Consider the following 20,869-nt stretch of genomic DNA (forward strand, 5'->3'; position numbering starts at 1 on the left):
AGAGATCCTTTCAGAACATAACCACCCGGAACATTTAAGTGTTTCGTGTGCATGACAATCATGTAAATTGATCGAAGTTCCACAGACTTCATTTCCCTCTTTTGCATGCCTGCTCTATCAGTGTTTTTAATTTAATGAATTCCTGAAGGCCTATCACTCCTCAAATACAACGAACCATTACTCAAAACATGCAGAGAAAACGGCCCAGCAACCTCAGGCTCAAAATAATCCATTTTAATGACTGAAAGGCTGAAAACTCAGAACAAGGCTTTAGCTGTCTAATGAGTGTGCCTGCCTTTCCACACTGAATTACAAAGAATCCCATTACAATATGAGCAGAGTCAAGTCCAAGTTTTGTCCGGATTTTCAATATTCAAGCTCAGAGATATGAATATTGCACTGCCTGAATATGAATGCTAGAAGTACACAGTAATTCGGTACACAGTAATTTGTACTGGAATTCTGAGATGCTGATATCCCACTTCTGATGAGATCACGTCAGAAAACAGTCATGATTCTTCCACTAACTTTACTTCACCAAATGGGAACCAAAAACTGCAGCAGAACTGTAATGTTAAGAGACAAAATTATGATAAAAATTGTGTCTTCAAGGTCAGATTAAAAAAAGAAAAGTAGACGGTAACAGAAGACATCTGAAAACCCAAAGTATCTATTTGTGAAAATTTATCTCAGCCAAATCAATAATTTAACCATTAATACTGACATAAAAGGGATATGAAAGCACAAATTAATTTACAATGTAAATTTTTTAATATTTCCTATTATTTCAAAAAAATCATGTACAGTATAAGATTATTTTATTATTTTTTAAATCTTACTGTGTACTAACAAAGTATTCAAACAAAATATACCAAAACTAGTACTGAAGACACTTGCCTTGAGCTACGGGAAATCTCATACTTCCATTCAATTTGACAGTGCTAACACACATTACAGTATTTCCTGTTAAGTGCTTGAATACACACATAAAAATAAAACTGCCAAATATATTACAGAAGCAAGTAATATCCTCTTTGTCAATACTTGGGGAAAAGAAAGAAAAAAGAACAGAGAAAACATTAAGCTTAGAAAAAAGAAACCCTCTAATACAGTGTTAAACTTTTGCAACACACACCTGACTATGCACATTATCTAAATAAAACTGGAAGACTTGCACGCTGCCTGTGAGGTCAATAACGCTGAAGATACCAGAAATAGCAGCTGTGATTAGAAATGACATGGAGCAAAATATCATTTGAAAGGTCTGGCTAATCTTATTCTTCCCTGAACAATATTTTAATTTCTCTCTCAAAGTACAGACAACTCTATGAAAGAAATTTTTTTTCAACACACGTGCAGGATGGTATCACTATTTTTATATATATATATATATATATATATATAAACATATATATATATATAAACATATATATTTATACATCTATATATATATACACACACATACATGTATTATTTATACCTATGTAGCATATTTTGGTTCTGGCTACTGTCCAGTTCGTTCATATATATATTTAAAATATACAAAATTATTTCTGAGAGCTTGTAAAGATTAATCTGCACTTTAGAAAACGAAGTAAAAACCTATGGAATCTCAGAGAAACCAACAGCGTGCTCACCTCCAGAGTAAATAAATTCCTCTACTATAACGGTTTTGTATAGAGAGTTAAAACTTCCCAGGTTTTCACTTCCCCAAATCTACATCTGGATACCTAGATTTACCCTGAAGTCATCTGCCACCTATTAGATGGGTGTCAGGCAATGACTCAGTCAAGCGCACATCAGTGACAGCTCATGATCCAAGTCTGGAACGTTACCTTCAGTTAGAGAACACACACTGTAACACTGTATGAAAAATGGAAAGAAATTAAATTTGCCTGTTTCTGCACAGGCATATTTGTCTATGCACGTCTAGGGTACACAGTATCAACCATATACATCTCTCCAGAAAAGTTTATAGATTACCTCAGCAACTTTTGGAGGGACTCCATCACCGAGAACTTCCCTGATGAAGCATTGTTGGGTCATATAATACGAGAGTCCACAAGTTCTCTTGAAAGCATCTTTCAGTCGCTTCAGCTCTATGTCTGTAACTGTATTGAGTAAGAGGAGAAAAAGATTTGGTCAATAAAGATGTCATAGAAATCTAACACCTTAAGGACTCCCAAGATCCTGTACACGTTATATTTATCATAAAAATAAAAGATCAGAAGAATTAAATGCATGATCTCACCCAGATAGTGGAAAAACTCAACAACTGGAAAATGAGATCTAATAATCTTAATCTTCCCCCCAAAAAAAGAGAATTGGGGTAGAACTAAAGTTAACATCAACTATTGCAACAGTTCACTGCCTGTTTTCTTTGACTACAATAATGTATTATAATTTGTTCTAAATTAAGCACCGTTATTGTCACACAGAAGGAAAATAAGCTAGCTTTACGATCAATTTTATGTTGCATGTAAGCTAGAGAAATGATCTGTAACCAACTGTGGTGAGTATTATGAAGAGCAGCTCCAGCAGCACGCTTCAAACAGCCTCATCTAGCAACCAGTCTATTTTTCTATAAAAAAAAATAAGTAATCACCACTTACAGGCTTATGAGATAGTACAGCACAGCAAAGCCTGAATTGAACAGCAGTACTGGTTTGGACTAAAAGTAATTCTCCACCTAAGACTCCCTTGCACAGTCAAAGTCTGATTACCACCTAAAACCTGTTCAAACTTTTTCACAAACCAAAGGTGGAAAGTTTGAAGAGTTGCCCTTTATACTTGCATGAGTGTCCTGAAAAGCAGTCCCTGCCTTCCTACTTTACGAGCACAAAGCGACTTTTTAACAACATGGTTAAGCAGCTCTGAGCAAGGCAAAGAATTACTCTAGGTCCACAAGCAAAATGCATACTTGAGAGGTATCTCACTGAACAAAACAAGTACTTTGGCAAAATCGGATTGCAGAGTGTGACACACCACGGCCTGGATCCCATGTAGGTTCCCACGTACTGCAGAGGAGCGTTCAGCAGCCCGAAGCCAACGCAGAGATGCTGCCCGTGACAGCTATTGCACCGTATTTATAGCAAGGCATTTTCCTTCCCTTGATATAACCAGCCAGACGGGGCAACTCCGACATGGCCAGAAGCTTGTCCAGCTTTTTGCCAGCCAAAATAAAACAGAGCACTTCAGGACTTAACCCAGCATTCCCTTCAAAACATCCGCATTTCGATTAATTCATTCATCAAAAGGAAAATCGTTCCTTAAGAAGCCAATGATGTTGAAACATTCCTCCTTGATTTTAACCCTCATCGACACTGAAACAGACTGGGGTCTTGACTTTACGACAGCGTGTAAAAACAGAGATTGGGTCATGTTTCTTCTCAAATTTTATTAGGTATTCTGGGTACCTTTTACCAGGAAAAAAACAAACAAGGATCTAAGAAATAAGCCTCAAGCGTGACCCACAGTTACTATTACTAAAAGTTACTATTACATCTTGTTTTAGGAAAATAAACATACTTTAATTATATGGGAAAAGAAGGTTGGTATACTACTGCTACCTGGCACATATGGTATTTGACTTTCTCTGTTTCACATTAACATGTCCATGGAATCTTTTATTTTCTTTATGTCTCTAAGTGTGATGCTTCAACAAATGCTCAAACACGTTGGTAGGCATGCCAGTTAAAGCCTTCTTCCAGGGCCTTCCCTCCCTAATTAGAAGCAGACTCCCCGATATGCTACTTACAACCTGAAGTGATGCTCTCCAAACCCCCCGGCTCTTCTGCGTTAAGGAAGCGGGCAGCAAAATAAAGATGCTGCAAAGAAACCGACCTCGCAGTGCAGCCCAGTTCCAAACCCGTGCAAGGAATTAGCAGAAGCGCTCCACAGCAGAGGGCAGGATCCTGCGCCCCATCTCCACGCCCTCGCGCACAGCCTCTCGCCACGTTACCTGTAGGAGTAAAAGCTGCCTTGTTTCTAGGGGGACGAAACGAGAGGGAGAAGCTCCCAGCTTCAGTGCTGCAGCAAGGTAAAGCAAACAAAGGAGCTCCTGGATACAACCTAGCAGCAGCTCCATGAAGGCACACTCACTTAACACAGACAGACTTTGCATTCCCTGGTCTTTCTCCCCCCCCCCCTTTTTTTTTTTAGCTTTTTTTTTTTTTTAATATGGCTTTACAGATATTATAGTGGACTTTCAAGTAACCTAATTATTGCTTACTGCCAAATTAAGTTTGAAACCTACACAACAAACATAGCTACTTAATACAGTATCACGTCATTATCGATGTTCTCATATAATGCAGCTACATAAATTTCAGGTTTACTTTCCTGGCTGCATAGAAAACAATTGTCATAAAAATTACTTGTATTTTATACTGTGTTGGTGCACCTGAATACTAAGGCCTTGGAGTCATTTGTTTGTTTAAATAAAATAAGGCTTTCCATACCTCCTGTTACTGGTGAAGACCAGAATTTCATTAAAATTGGAGTTTTGTTGAAACTTTCTCTGGGACGTCCATCACTGACTTCTCCGTTATCTCAAGAAACACCAAACAGGCCTTTTTGGTAGTGCGGCATCAAGCAGTACGCCAACAGTATACAACTCCAGAGCAATTTTGAATTTTTCATAATATAGCAGGTTGTAGTAAAAAAAATGGGTTTTAGATCTGTTTCCATGTGCCCGTGCAGCTGTAGGACTACGCTCTGATTAAAGCCACAGCATTTAGCCTTCTGATTAAGAAGGAAACAGCAAGAATTCCCCCCTCCCTCCCAAAATTTCATTTATTTTTTTTTCATGAACGCAAAAATAAGGTTTTCTCCTCACAATCCTAAAACTAGCAAAATCCATTTCGACTTGGAGCTGCAGTTTCCTTCCACCAGCAGTCAAAATCAACTGCAGCATTTGCCCTATTGCATACGTGTTAGGGGAGAAATTTTTTTTTCTTCTTAGTATATGCAATTTTGCATACACTTGTGCACTACTTTTCGGTAGGATTAATTAAAAGAAATACAACAGCCTATAACCAGTTAAAACTTCCAATAACTGTTTTAATGGAAAATTTTATTTATGCAATAAATGTGAACTGCCTATATGTAATGGGCTAGAATATAAAGCAGTTTCAAGCAGTCCTGTACTTTCGTAATCAGACAATTACCGGCCACTCCTTTGTGAGATTTACCTGTATTAACAGAAACCAAAGCGATTTGCACCGGACAGCCCTAAGAGCAGACCACGTAGTGCTCCGGCGAGGTCCTGCGTATCGCCTTAGGGCCCTGAGCACACAAAGGAAGCCACATCTCCTTGGGAATCGCGGCCATGCAAGCACCCCCCTGGTGCAAGCATCACCCCGGGCGGTGCTGGCAGGTTGCAGAATCCGGGCCCTACCCACCTGCCTCAAAACTCGCACGTGCCTCGAGTCCCGCTGGCGGACAGCTTGGCCAAAGGAAGGCCGGGAAGATGACTTTACCAACGCTACTAGCATCTTCGGCAAGGACTGCCAGCACATCATTTAATAGTAGATGCTAAATTGATACTGCTACTCCGTGCTACATTTCAAAAGCAAACTGCTAGCGCTAGAGATCACTTAATATTATTGTTTGCACGCAGAAACTACAAAGCAGGTCATGGAATTACAGAAAAGATAATCATTTCCATTCCCTCCCTGGGACACATTAAAATGATTGATGCAGGCCATCTACAATCATCTGCAAAGCTCTGCAAAAACAAGTTCATTATACATTTAGAGCCAGGCACACGAAAGTACGACTGAAACGAGCTGAGTAGAAAGCAAAGATATTATCAACGGTTACTTTAAGTCTGGAAGACAAATAAAATATATGAATACAGAACTTCCAATTATTTGACACAGACGTAGAACACGATAGCCTGTAGAGAAGAAATAACAATAGCTCTTAAATTATGAAAGTAAGATTTCCAGAAGCAATACATTTATTACTGTAATAAAAATGAGAATGCTCCTGCCTGCAGGCTCCCTTTTCTCTCTCAGTTGCACAAATCCCGTGCTGAATAGACGGTCCAGCCGAGGTCAGAGGTGTTATGTATGCAAAATGGATATTATTAAGAGGTCAGTGTCAAACACTGCCCTCCGCTTCCAGACAGCAGCCTTTAATAGCACTTCATTGTATTCGCTGGAGACTTTTTTATTTAAGTTTTTGTGGAGGGGGGAAGGGAGAAATAAAAAGAATAAGAAGTGCAAGAACGGGTTTTAAGACTATTTTCTCTTGTCTTTCACAACTCAAGACTGAAGAGGCTTACAGGAAGGCATTCAAACATTTGCTCAAGAACTCTGCGTATGCATTCAGCCAGCGTCTGTTACAAACAATGCACAACAGATAAAAAGGTGGCTGAGCGGCAGCAAGCATCACAGACCACAGAGATATTTTTATACCAACGCTTAGATGTAAACGCAGTTAATAACCTCACTCCATCCACTGACTTCAGGTCGTGCATTGAGCAGACTCACTTTTTCCAAAGGCAGCCTCACCGAGCGCCTCCAGGACAGAGCCGTCCCTACAAACAGACCATTGACCGGCCCCGTTCCCTGCACACGCACAGACACTGCACACGCACAGACACTGCTGCTGCTCTCACAGCCTGACAGGGAAAAACAGAACACGTAAGACTTCCTAAAATAAGTTTATGATAGTCAACACAGCAAAAAAAAAAACACCTTCTCATCGCTCCTACCAATAACAGGTGGCTCAACCTCAGTGTTACTGCAGAGGAAGCAAGGCAGCTATTAGTTGGGACCGCACGCCTAGTTCTTCGCTCCTCAAGACTACAGAAGCTAACTTTTTATTCTAAGGTTTGAATTCAAAATAGGAAAAGCAAGTTTCAATAGCTACATATCGCATTCTGATTCTTAAAATTGTATCTGAGTCAGTCAGCCTGCTTCCAAAGCACCTGGCAGAAGCAAACTGCCTCTTCCACAAAAGGAGAAGGCACAGCCTGTCGTTCCACCCAGGCAACTTTGCAAATACAGACCTCCTTAACGCTACCTTGGCTGGATGCTTTCCAATAATGCCGAAGACAGTTTAACAGAAGATTAGTGCTGCATCCAGCTCTCCAGGGAATACTCGAATACTCGAGCTCCAGTTTGTTTAATAAAGTTTAAATGAAACCATGCAACCTCAGCTAAAAACGCCACTGCAACTTACAGTAATTGTAACAGACCTTCAGCTCACCCAATTGCCGAGGTTATTTTTAGTTTAATGGTGTTAAACTTCATGTCGTTTGTATGGATTTACAATTCTAGTATTTTTTTTTTAAAACTAACAACTGTCAAGCTAAAAATGTGTATAGCACCTTCCAAAACCAGCTACACAATAAGGCAGTCTCATGTTGGAGCCACCCCTTTCTTTCCAGCTCTTTCACTCTATGTATTTATTACCAAGTCATCCTGGAATTTTCCTTTTAGAATTAAAAAAAAAATGCATTGCGAGTACTGCATAGTTCAATATGCAGCACAGTCTCTGTCACTTCTGGACAAAGGTGAGACTGAAAAGGCCTGCTTTATACAACAAACGCCTGCGGAAAACTTAGCAAGCCGGGAAACAAATACCTACCTCAGCAAAATGTGCGCTGCCTTTACAGAGCTACTAGTAAAATATTATTGAGTCATCATAAAAATCTGACTTTTATAACCAAGCGCACCTCATATCGATACTTCTTGCTTGTTCATTGCCTGTCTTGGAAAGAGAGAGAGGAGGAAATGGTTGTATCAACGTCACTTCTCGCTAGTGGAAGCACAAACATCGCAAACGCTGTCGTACGTCCTCAGAGGCTAACGAACCTTCCCTGAAGTTCTTACAGATTACTTCAACAGTATGTTTTATTCGAGTATTGTAGGAAAGTCATTAAAATCTGCCTAAAATCTGAAATTTTTAAATAAAAAAAACACAACACTAGGAACACTATGGAGGTCACGAACACAAGTGCCGTAGAGCAGCACCTCTGCTTGGCCCCAGTAAGCAACCCGCACCCAACGCGACAACCGCTGGAAGTCACCCGCCTGCCTCTCGGCACACGGCCGCTCTCCACCGCCCTTGCAAAGTTTAAAGATTTACAAAGGCACCGAAGAGACGGGACGCCAAAGTTTAGGAGCAAGCACTGCTGCTTAGGATGCAACAGTTCACACGTGAACTTTAAGCATTATAAGAAACTAATATTAATGTTGAAGGGAGCTTGTCTGAAGGTTAAAAGTAGCGGCTAGTCAAGCTTAATGGTTTTATTACAGCTTATATGAGGTAATTACTATATACCTTGCCTGTGACGTGTGACAAAAGTGAGCACAATGCATGGGTTTTAAATTCCTGTTTCACATTTACTGGGAACATCAGGACCAGACAAATATGCTTTCCTTTACAACACCTCTTCCCCTCATCTTCAAAATCCAAGCAGAATTATATAAAACGCCGTGACACAGAATGAGATATAAAACGCAGCTTTTTAGAGCATAAAAAGTTGGTTGTTGTAGCAGAAGAGGAATAAAAGCATTGCACTGGAGCTCTTTAATGCTGAGACATTCAGGCAAGAGGCACTTAACCTCTCCGTGCCTTAATTGTCTCAGCACTAAAATCTCACCATCACAGCACGGCTCGGGCTGGGAGGGACCTTAAAGATCATCTAGTTCCAACAGAACGCACAGAAATGACAAGAGGAATATAAATCCTAGTCTACATCAGACAGTTGCCTTATAAATGATCTCAGATGGTCTGTAAAAGTCCTGCACCAAGGAGCTGCTTCAGTCTGCGAGAAGGACAGGAGCCCAGAAGTTGAACCAAGAGGAGGTGGAGTTAATCTGCCAGGGCTGCTATCAGCCGAGAGCCAATTAGCCTAATCTGTAACGAGCTGGGCACAGAAACAACACGCCGAGCTGTTTTCTTTACTTTCATCTTACAAGAGAAAGCAGTGGCTGCTGGAAACTAGCGGTGAGTTGGTTACCTCTGCCCACACCAACACGCAGAGTGCCACAGGCACCTGCAGAGGTGGCAGCAACAGCACCAAGGAGCTGGCAGGATCTTCAGGTATCCGAAACCAAAGGTATTTCATTTGGCTACATGAAAGGAAATTATATATGCTGGTTTACAGGTGAGCAGGAAAAAAAGTCGGACAGCAAACCACAAGGTATTGACAGTGCTGGAAATCAAAACAGGAAGCAAGTCACTCCATAATCAGGGGGAAAAAACCACAGAGGATAAAAAGTTCAGGTAAGGGGAAGATAAAGGCACGCTGAGCTCATCTGCCTAAAGCACCTTACAAAGTATCTAGTAGGGATGGCGCTTTTTCCCAGAATGTGAAGCATCAAAATGTCCACGATACACTATGAACATGAAAAACAAAATCGGAATTCCTACTACTTGCCCAGTCACTACTGGATAAAAGACAGCTCACTACATCAGTGCCTTTATTAAAAAAACAAAAGCCCCAAAGCCCTGCAGATCTCAAGCACACAAGGCAAGTAATGATTTGCAGCCATAGAGCAGCCTAACGCTGCATTTATTCTTTACTAAAAATAACCGAAACTCGGTTAAAAAACCAACAGCAGACAACTCGATCATTCTTCAGAAAGCAAACAAAATTCACCTACCTCAAGCTCTGACTTCCATCTCTGCTTTTAATAATTCTAATATTTTGATTTTTAAGTGACAATTTTACAGGTTCAATATCAAACTCACAGGGCATATAATTCTCTAACCAGACAATTATCTTCCCTGTAATCACTTGCTCAATATTTCCCTCAGGAATCTTCTTCCTAGTTATACATGGAAATTTTATTACTTTTTTCATTAGTCTGTATTGTGACTCAATGGCTGCGGTTATGAAGTTGTCAAGAACCAAAGCAATTACTAAAAAGCTTCAAAGAGGTAAAATGTACAAGCGAACAGAAAACATGTTTGGGAAAAATCCCAAACTGCAAAACACAATTGAAATAAATGAACCCGCTGTGTCGTTAAAAAGACAAACTCCCCACCCACCCATCCCTGCAAAGAAAAGGAGCCCACTTGAGAACATTTGGGGTGGGCAGACACAAAAGGCTGCCCCCAACAAAACCACCGGCCCCCTCGTAAGGAATGGCTCTCAACCAGAACATTAAAAATCGCATTGTTCCTATTACTCAGCGCGTCTCAGCGAAGGTTTGACGCTCTTAACATTTCCCAGTGACAGTACGCAACAGGAATTTAAGGATAACAGCAACACAGTTTGGATATTAAAAAATTCAAGTTATTCAATCCATTTTTTCCCCTCGTACCTGTTCTTTGTTTTTTGGTAGTAGCGGCTCATGGTGGGGATAAAGCTTTTCTCGGTGCTATTAGACCTAACCACAACGCACATCAAAGGTTTAACATCTTGCGCGTGGAAGGCAGCGGCAGATTTAGTTATTACAATAGGATTTGCCAATTTTCTGTAACAAGAATACTTAGCATTTATGTGACACTTTTAATCTTCAAAGAGCTTACTTCTCACAGTTACCATCCTCAAAAAGAATGCCATTAAGTATTATTAGCCTGTTTTATCCATCTGTAAAGTATCTCCACCAGGGCACACACTGTCACATTGCTATTTGGATTATGTTTGCTTCAAGCAAAGCTAATCAGTACAGGTTCTGTGACAACCTTCCCCATCAGACGAGCGTGGATAGGAATTGCTCCGTAATAGCCCCAGCAGTGAAATAATCCTCCCACCATCTGAGCACTTAAATCTTATTGGCTATATTTTATATCCTGAGGAATTAGAGGAGCCTGGTTTTATACGCTCCCCAGCCCAACCCCGTAAGAAAGCTGAAAGAACCTGAAAATTCAGAAACCGCCGCGGATAATAACAACATAATAACATAATAAACAATAACTTTTACCATACGTATCACTACGAATTTAAGCGCAACCGACTGCAGTCTTGGAGACAAAACAATGACTTAGCAATTAAAGAAGTGGCAAACTCCTCCTCAGTGGCAGAACAAAGCCATTTCCAGCCCAGCTTCATCCCGGGATGCCACCCTCCGGCCCGGGCTGCTTCCTGCAAGGTGAGGTGCTGCCACGGCTCCAGGCACCCCGAGGAACGATTGCGGGCCCTACCACGGGCCGAGGGCATTAGGATGGATAGATATTCCCATTCAGACGAGAAACAAACCTGCTTTCTGAGCTGTCCCTTGGCCAGCTTTCCCAGCTATTCACTGACGGCTGGCGTTCCCCTGGGCGAGCAGAGCGGCTTCTGTCACAACTCGGAAAAGCTGCTTCCACTTTATTACCATCATGAAAATCACCTAGATGTTTATGCTTGGTAAGATATACAAAATTACATTACACAGCTCCTTTCCAAGAAATAAACAGCCTATTAAAATCAAAGGCAAAAGCACTCGGAGGAGAGCTCTGTCGGCTGCAGGTACAGGCCGTCTGGAGGCGGGTTTAGGGCACCGTCCCAAATGCCAACCATGCAAGGGCAAACACCACATAAGAACCCTACTAAAAAATATGCTTTAATATAACATATATTTCATATCCTCTCGTTCAAGAGTGCCAAAGACTCTAAGCACATCTATACTATAAAGTGGCACTTCACTAAAAAAAAAAAAAAAAAACTAAGCCTGAAAGTTAAACAGAATCTGCAACTCGTGCACGTGAGGGCAGCGTTTCGTTTAGCCTTTAGCAAAGGTTAAAGGCGAGGAGTTACGATTTGCAGTTGCTGGTGTAGTTTCAATAAGGTATTTAACTCACACATTTGGCAGTCAGAAGAGGTGCAACTCCAGTTAAGCGCAGCAGTTAGTGCTACAAGTAACAAATAATAAAAGATTCAGAGACCGTATCCCGCTACATTTCTGTTTCTCAACAATTAGAAGAAAAACACCATTCACCTGGAAGCCACACGTTTCGCCCCGACCACGTCACACATGTACGTACACACTCAGCCGACGGCCAACAGAAGGCTCTGTGCTTTAATCCTTCCTATCCTCAACTGCTGGGGAAACAACCATGGAAAAAAAACCTCAGATGCAAACCACGCTGTTTTAGTGTCAGGTCACAAAATTACGCCTTCTGTTACACTGCTATAGATGCGTAACAAGTTTTTTATGCAAATCTGTGAAAGGCTGAAAAATAAAACCCAAATCACAGAGACAGAAGCCAATGCAGTCAAGCAGTAAAACAAAAACAAACACGTGGCCAGTGCTGGGGCCCTGCTACACCTGTAGATGACACCAGGAATCGAATCAGAGGCAGTTTTTAACTGACAGCAGCAAATAATCAGCCTCACTGCTTCCAAACTCCCTCTCCACTGCTGTGCGTCTTGTTCAGAGAATTCTCCACACGCACCTGAGGACTCATTTTGAAGAACTATCCCGAAAGACGCCACACTAGTTTTAAGCAGATTTGGTAACAGAGTGCAGATGTATCTCTAAAAGTATTCATCGTCAGATGTATTCTATTCTTAAGGTCCTACATTCACAAGAATGGAAGAAACAACACATTTAGATACACCAGGTAACAGCTGCATGGGTTTATTTCAGGAACTTTGCAGCCAGTGACCACTTCAGACTGATGTGATAACTCAGGGTCCACCCCACAGCACCCACTATTTCACAAAAGTCCAGAATAATAATAATAAAGTCATTTAATAATAAAATAATAAAATAAGTAAGAGTAACTGAATACAAAATAGCTACAACGCCCTGAATAGCTTCAGCAGTTGGAGACTCTCCCTGAATCTCTGCCGAGACTCTCAAGACATCCCCAAGGACACGGCTGTCTCTGCTCGAAGCATTTACATAATAAACGGCGAACACTTTATATGAAGAGATATTTATCAAATACTTTATAATCTGCCTTTTAAATCTATATTTTTATAATACTCTGTGGCTTCTGCAGGTATTTACCCAGTGTTTTATATTAGAATTAGTGTACATTATGTTTCCTTCCTCCTTTAACCCATCTCCTTCGCAATCTACTCATTACTTAGGGAATTAATTAATTATTAGCACAAGACACTCATACAGCCATTCTTTAAGAAAGGCGCTGAGAAGACAGAGCTGCAGGTAACACGCAAAAAAAGCGGTAAATTAGTCAGTGGCAAAAAGATTGATTATAATTCTTCAGGAAAAGAAAAATCACGTCGTTAGCTGCAAGACTGGCAAACAGAGACCAAAAAGATTTTGCATTCCTTTTCCACTGCTATCACCTTCGTTAACACCCTCACAGAACGGAGAGCAGGCTACGCCGACCACACTCACAGCTGGCAATTACTTTTCTTAAGCAATGCTGCTTCAGCCATAGGAAGTACAATTTCACTTTTCTAATTTCTAAACCAAGCTCCAGTATTTAACCCTATCGCACTTAGCTAGAACATGCTGAAAATGTTCTTCACAAGAGTAGGAAATTTCCAGCACAGAAAGAAATCTTGTTTCTGGACAACACCAAACCACTAGAAACGTGGACTGAAAGGAAGCACTTCTTCACCCAAAATAGATTCGTGTTCGAATTGAATTCAAAATAGAATCCAAGTTCATTTATAGACCGAAACTAAAGCTCTCGTAATTATTATTCCAACACTTCCAGCTCTTTTTATGCATGTACACAGACCATCTAAATGTGGCACTTCCTGCTCTGCTTGCGTTTCTGAGCTTCTTCCAATTTTTGTTTTCTTTCAAGGTTTCAGCTTTTCAAAGTAACAATGTTGAAAACTAACGCAGTAACGCTGACCATTTAAAACGATTGTCAAAAATCCAATTAAACCAGCCTTAGGATCATCGCAGAGTTACACAGTGACAACAGTATACACCTGTTAAAGTGTTTCCATTAATGACCAAAACAGCCTGCTGCAGGACAAAACCTGACCGTTTCCATTACCACTATAAATTAAGATAAGGAATATCAAATCAAAACACAATGGAAATGTAAGCGTATGTTCTGTACTAAATACCTGTATTCTAAGAGGGGATGAAAACTGAAATACCAAGTGAAAAAAAAAAAGATCAATGCCACGTGAATAAAAACGCAGTTTGTGTGAGGAAGAATCAAAAGGGGTTGTAATAAGTGTTGTAAGTGTGAGAAAGATATTTTTATGCAGAATGCAATTACCTCCTGCTTTGGCCTGGTGACATTACCTCTCAGAACGACTGGATCCAACTCCGACTAAACAATTGTAACATTATTCTCGAAGCGTCAAGTCTTGCTTTTAAATGATTTCTCTCTAAGACTGCTAAGCACCGAGTTATTTTTTTCTCTTTCTCTACAATCTAAAATCTGACGTTGCATGACCATCGCAGTTATTTACTCAGAATTAGAAAAAGGTTAAAGCTTTACATTAAAATTAACTCAGAGCCAAGTTGCACGTTTCTCTTTACCCTTGCATAGCTCCAAGAAGCCAGCTATTACCTCCAGTACTAAGGGTAACAGCTTCAAAGGTCTTCAACGTAGAAAAATTACCATCAAAATAAATGTTATGTAAGACCCTGGCAAGCACAGCTTCGTTCTCCCTTGGCAGGAGGTAGCAAGGGCCCCGTTACGGCGCTCTGATGACAGGTACAGCCTCACCCCAGAGCATCGCCCGCTGCCCTGCTCGTGACCACAGCTGCTGAGAACCTGAGCAAAGACAAGAAGTCAACCCCCTTTTTAACGCAGGACGTACCACCAACGGGTTAAGACCATCCTTAAAGTCAAAACTGAAGTACGTGGCAAGGTGTAAAACCAGATGGTATTTCCACATCCTTCCTCCCCCTTTGTCCCAGCCAGCCAGGGGCGATCCTGCCGGCCCCAGGGCATCCTTCTCCCAGGAGCTCCGATGGTTTGCAGCACCTTCCACCTGAACGTGCAGCTGAAGGCGCTTAGCCTCCGCAGCTTCCCAGCACCGTTCCAGGCAGATATTGCTGTTTTGCCCCAAATTCACCACCTCGCAAGCTCGGCGAGTTGTTAGCCTCATCAGCACGTGGCACCGTGCTCGCGGCAGCTCGCTGTGCGCTCTGCACTTAAGGTCCCTGGAGATCACGGCAGGCACCCAGTACACCCAGCCACCCTGCCTGCTGCCAGCTATCACTTCGGTGGAGGTAACGAACTCAGGGCTTGGCCGTTTTTACATCAAATTACATATATAATGGGGAACGAACCCTGCTCACTGCAGCCCGCCTGGATTATAAATCGCCCAAACCTTTCTCAGGCATCTTCTGTTTTGCCTCAAAAGCAAATAAAGGCCCTTGTTACAGATGTTAGTCTATTTTTTTTTTTAAGTATTGTTTTTTTTCAACTACCAGATTATTTAACACACATCGCTATCTCCTAGAGCTCAGCTCCTGTCAGGATTACACTAAAATAGTGAAGGATTTCTGTTTTTATTGCCATTATGATGAGTGACCTGTCTACACAGAAGCACGCTGTGATTGATTACAACTGGCATCAGTTTTTAAATAGATTTCGTTGAAACACTACAAAAATTCTATGCAGACACATTTCGTTACAAACCAAGATCCAAGCCCAGCTTATGCCCATATCAGTTGTAAACACAGGCTAGCAATAAACCCACTCCTCAGAGGTGTTAAGATTCATTACACAAAAAAGAAACGCGAAGTATCATTACACAGCTAAGCTGAAAAGACCAAAGCTATTCAGGAACAGTCACCGCTAACAAAAGCGAGATGTCCCTTAAGAAAGCACAAAACAGAATGTGCATTAAGATTTTGCCACTCGTTAGGCAAGCAGGGTATTTTTATTCTAGGAAGTGCTAGCAATAATATAGTATTCAAACTTTTGTGAATTAGGCCCTTTCAAACTCTTAGGCAGAATCCACATTAATGGATTTTTCCTTCTACATTCATCTTTGCCCAAAGGCTTCATTGTCTCATTATGTAAATGACCTTTTCATGTGAAAATTAAATGTTAAAGATGCTTTTTGTATTTCTTCAATACTGCAAATATCACACGGATATTCACAGTAATTTAGATTAAGTATAACTTAAACAGAACGCAAGTGCTTCAAGCAATATAATAAATTAAGAAGTAACTTGTTTTAAAAATACTGAAAAATTGAAAGTCTTATTTAGAATTAACCTCCAAAACTTACTTTCCTATATAGGAACCTAAAATGGAAACTGACAGCTTTTATTATGAGGGTTCCTAAAGAATAGATTGTATAATGCAGTTCTGAAAGCACGCGGGCAGAGCTTGAAGACTCGCAGAGCTGCCCCCAGCACACTTCCCATCCCACCCAACGTGCCTCGCTTAGCCCAGCTGTCCTCACTGGAGCTCAGCTCAAGAGAGATGGGGCAACCCAAATCAAACGCCGTGTGCTGCAAAGTATTCCCCACAGAGCCCCACGTGTTGGTCACGGTAATGCCATCAGTTACTAGCAGCAGTTGGTGCTGCGATACCTGGGGTGCAGTGAGGAAGAGGATGGCAAACACGTCCCTCGTTGCAAGGGCGAAGAATCACCGGTCAAGGACAGGCAGAACAACTCACACCGCTTCTGCTCATTGCGAACACAACTTCACTTCCATAAGTACCTGCTCTGTAAGGTCCCAAACGCCTCTTGGTGCACTTGGAGCACCGCAGCCCTCGGTCAGCGGCAGTAAGACAGCAGAACAGCTCCCTCGGGAGCTCAGCACCTGCCCAGTCCAGCGAGGCCGGGTGATGCACAGCTCCCCGCCCAGCACATCTTTGGAAACTAGCAGACTATTGCTACATCACCCAGGAGGAAATAAAAAGGAAACACACACCGCCTTCCAGTATTTGGAAACACAACACTTGTTCTACACTTCCTCCACTCCTTTCTGTACGGTCGCTGTATTTGGGATTTCTTCTTGGGCCAAAATCCAAGAAGAAATAAAAGCAGGATTATTTTACAAATAACTGCTATGCCATAAGACCTCTAAGATATAGCACTCATCAGACCTACCTGACACTTGCCATATACCAAATTATTCAGAATGAATTTATGAATTCACAAGCTAACAAAATATATATATACACACACTCAATTTTCAGAAGATGTTCTGTCATTTAAAAATGACAGATACTAGTGACGTCTGGTTCTTCTTTCAATTACAGAAAAATCAAAATCAGTCCTATCATAAAGCAGCAGCTGTTTAATCTTAATTTATATAATTAAATAGACATATCATGTCTCACCTGATCACAACTTGCTAATGCTGCGTTTTCTTTTACTCTCACAAAGCTTGTCATACCTTCACAGGCCCATTTTTTGAATGTGATTTCATTTTTTTGTGTACTAAAGAACCAAATACCACACTTATTTTATGAAATAAGACAGTAGGCTGGCTTCCTTTTGAGAATAAGAAAGGGAATGCGGGTTGTTTTACTGATTTCTTGCAGAGTGCCAGCAGCCAGGGAGCCTGACACTGGTACAGGTCAAGTACAGCAGGACTCAAGTAGTGTCCCCCCCCACTTTTCTTCTGGTCTTTCACATTTCATTAGAAATGCTTCGTGTCATTTTGAAAAGCTTCTTAGTTTCTATTTTTGTCTTATTTTATCATCTCTCTAGGACACTGTCAGGTAGATTCAGGACCCTGAAGTTATACTGCATGAAAACAAGGCTTTAGAAAGCTCAGAATGAACAGAAATATTTCACTGAATCTACCAGGTTGGGAAGCATCTCGGAAGGTCACCTGGTGCTTAAAGCCAAGCCAACACTCAACACAGCGCAGGCTGCAGAAGGCTTTGTCCACGCAGGTCTTGAAAACCTGAGAGGATGAAAGTTCAACAGTCTCTCTGGGCTTGCCTTAAAAAAAAAAAACACAAACCTCTGCTGTTACTCAAGATAGTTACAACTAGAAACTGACAAGGAAGAGCTGACCGTGAATAACCTGATTTCATTGATCAAAATGTAAGACAAAGCAGAACAACCCGGAGCTGTATGAATGATGAGATATAGGCATGTATTCTATAAAATAGAACAAAAATGTTTCCAGCACTCCATTTTAATCGACAATGTCAATGTAAGAAACTACATTATGGGTATAATTTTCTGTTAGCAAACTTTTAGCTTGTATCAAGTTGTTCAACACTCAGAACGAGGATTTGTCCAGCTTATCCCTGAGCTCCCAACCACCATGGCTGAAATGATATTGTCTATTTACGTTCATTTGGCAGCCTTCCTGACCGCTTTGATTTGAGTCTCTAGTAACACGCTGACAGGATCTATGCAATGCAGCTGATATTATGAGACTGCTATTATTTAGAGACACATTTCATCCTTTAAAGTGAGAAACTAGAGAACTCCCAACACTTACTGAATCAAAATCAAAGGTTTTGAGGCCTTTTTGCTTTAAAATGTTCAACCATTTCTTCTCTAGGAAATGCCTGCACTCTTAAATCCTATTTTATCAGACTTCATTGCTGCGTGCACGCCCAGCCCCTGAGCGTTTACTCCCCAGGTTACTGCCGCTGTGCTTGGGAACCATCAGAGAATAACTGAAGTCCTACTGAGAAGGTACACACGTCAGCTCCTTCAGGACCACAGCGTTCACTCCAATGAATTAAATTCTGATATCTCATAAATTCTCCTAAAGACCACAAAAGGCATTGCTGTTAGTTGCCTGAAGTTCACTGCACAAACGTTCCTCATGTCCCACAGTATGTAACCTGGGCACACGTAAGAGGCTGAAAACCACTCCTGACTTGGAACCTGAAGTAAGGGAGAAAGTAAAGAGGTCACCGCAACTTAGCTGAAGATTTACAGGTAAAAAAACTCACTTCTGGTAACAATTTGTGGAAGTTTAAGTAGAATTCCCCAAGTCACTTCTGCATCGCATTATATGTTCGGTTAAGACTAGTGAGGTACCCTCCCAAAAGAAGCATCAGAGCTGAATGCCAAAGCTGTGAAATAATTACTGCTCTGGGGATGGAGCAGCTCCTTGCAGCTCGCAGATGTATAAACAGGAAGCGTGAAGCTGTGCGTTCATACCTGCCTTAATCACCTGGCAGAGCCCTAAAGCCAGCAGATACCGGCTGACACAACTCGCCCTGAATCTAGGCAGGCTCAATAGTGGATCCTATTAATTCTGATAGCTAAAAGGAGGAAAGAAAGGAAGCTGAAAGGGATCGAGGCATCTTCATCACGAGTACCTGAAAACTGAAAGCTCCTTATACAGAGGGACACAGGTTTATACCCCCCGAACATGGTGTGTCCTGGAAAACAGCAGAATGCCTGCCTACCTGTGCTGCTCAAGCACTATTTTTCAGATATGGGAGAAAAGGACGAACAACAACCGTCGTCATGGAATACAAAAAAGAAGAGAATAAACCACAAAAGCAGTTCTCTGTTCATTTTTCCTAAAAATGCATCTGGGATTTAAAAAGATCATTTCAAAGTCAGGAGTAATAAACAAGTCATCTTCCAGAGGCTCTAGGGCTGAGTCTGTGGACTTTGTCACCAGGGCGAGATCAAGATAACCTCAAATAGACGATCGTACATTCAAGTAAGTTTTCCATCATCCTCTTGTCAGACTTATGACAGCCATGAGCTCGAGGACATCAATGAGCAGCCACCAGATCACAGAACGGTTTGGGCTGGGAGGGACTTCAAAGCCCAGCCGGTTCCACCCCCTGCCATGGGCCGGGACACCTCCCGTTTCATCGCTTTGAAGGGCTCGCTGCTCTTCTCAAATCGGTGGCATCTTCGAGATGCTGGAGAGAAAACTGTTTCTGAAACCCCTATTTCATGACCAGAGGCAAATCCCATGAACCTGACACACCTGGCAGTCCTGCCTCAGTCTGAACGGGCACACGAAGTGCACGCACATTTCTGAAATGTGACGCTGATCGTTTTCTTCTTCTCCAGAGATCACAGTGCACAGAACTCCAGGCACAATGGAACAGACCGATCCGCAGCCGTCCGTTTCTCCGAGTGCTACACTCATTGGCCACGCTGCTGTCGTTGCAGTTCCCCCTCCCTCCATCCCAGCACACACACGACAGCAGTTTTACCTTGCTTTGAGCAGCAGGAAAACCCAGCCCTCCTCCCCAGCACAAATCTTACAGATCCATGACTATTCATTGACACTTCTTTTGTTTAAGTGGTTACCTGACTGACTATTTAGCATACGTAAGCTGAAAATAGCCTGAGTTCGCATGACCTGCTTTCTTGAAGCAGCATTCACAGAAACTTTGATTTCTATCATCTCATAATTTTAAAATACCTTTATAAATGTATGGTCCGAGTCTGTGATTATATTTTAAAAGTTACCTAAGCAAGATGCGTTAACAGTCACTGGAGAATGCAGTCCTTAGGGATCCAGCACAAACCGGCCTTCAGTTAGTACCACGTACCCATCTCTTTCCTGAGGAATCCTTATTAAAATATTGTATATACAACATAGCAGACATGCTGCACTGCAGCTACAGTAATAAAGTTCCTTTATAAAGTCGCATTTCCCAAACACAGCCCTTTAAGGCTGCCAGCAGAACAAGCGGAAGATAAGGCAGGCTTCAGAGAGCTACCTCCTCGGTGTGAGATAAGGCCTCGCGCTGGGCAATCTCGGGAGGAGCGAGCAGCCAGACGGCCTGGTGAACAGAGCGGAGGCAGAAACGAGAGGCATGTGCTGGAGAAGGCACCGAACCAAAAGGGATACTGACCGAGCTGACGTGAGCACTGCCCTAGGAAAAAAAGATGCTCTTGGACCCCGGGCTAAGAAAAAAGCAACAAACCCATGAGCCACGTTGACAGTTTATGCCATTACAAACTTAGTTTGATGAAATAACCGATTACCTTATGCATGACTTGGAACAAAGCACTTACTTCACCTCTAACGACCTGTCCGTGAATTTCATCTCCTTACAAAGAAGTCAACCTCAGCCGGAGGTCTGAGGGCCAGGAAGAGCTCCGCACAGGGATCAG

At 41.8% G+C, this 20,869-nt stretch overlaps 1 protein-coding gene across 4 annotated transcripts in view; it reads right to left on the reverse strand.

The window, feature by feature from the left end:
• USP32 (ubiquitin specific peptidase 32) overlaps nt 1-20,869 on the reverse strand; it is a 78,635-nt gene that overhangs the window by 55,217 nt on the left and 2,549 nt on the right. For all 4 annotated transcript variants that reach the window (XM_080563562.1, XM_080563565.1, XM_080563564.1 and 1 more), the window contains exon 2: nt 1,984-2,111. In XM_080563562.1, the coding sequence (XP_080419688.1) occupies nt 1,984-2,111 (128 nt within the window). The remainder of the gene's footprint in view (nt 1-1,983; nt 2,112-20,869) is intronic.

The sequence above is a fragment of the Anser brachyrhynchus genome (assembly GCF_964034855.1).
Source record: "Anser brachyrhynchus genome assembly, chromosome: 20".
Classification (NCBI taxonomy): domain Eukaryota; kingdom Metazoa; phylum Chordata; class Aves; order Anseriformes; family Anatidae; genus Anser; species Anser brachyrhynchus.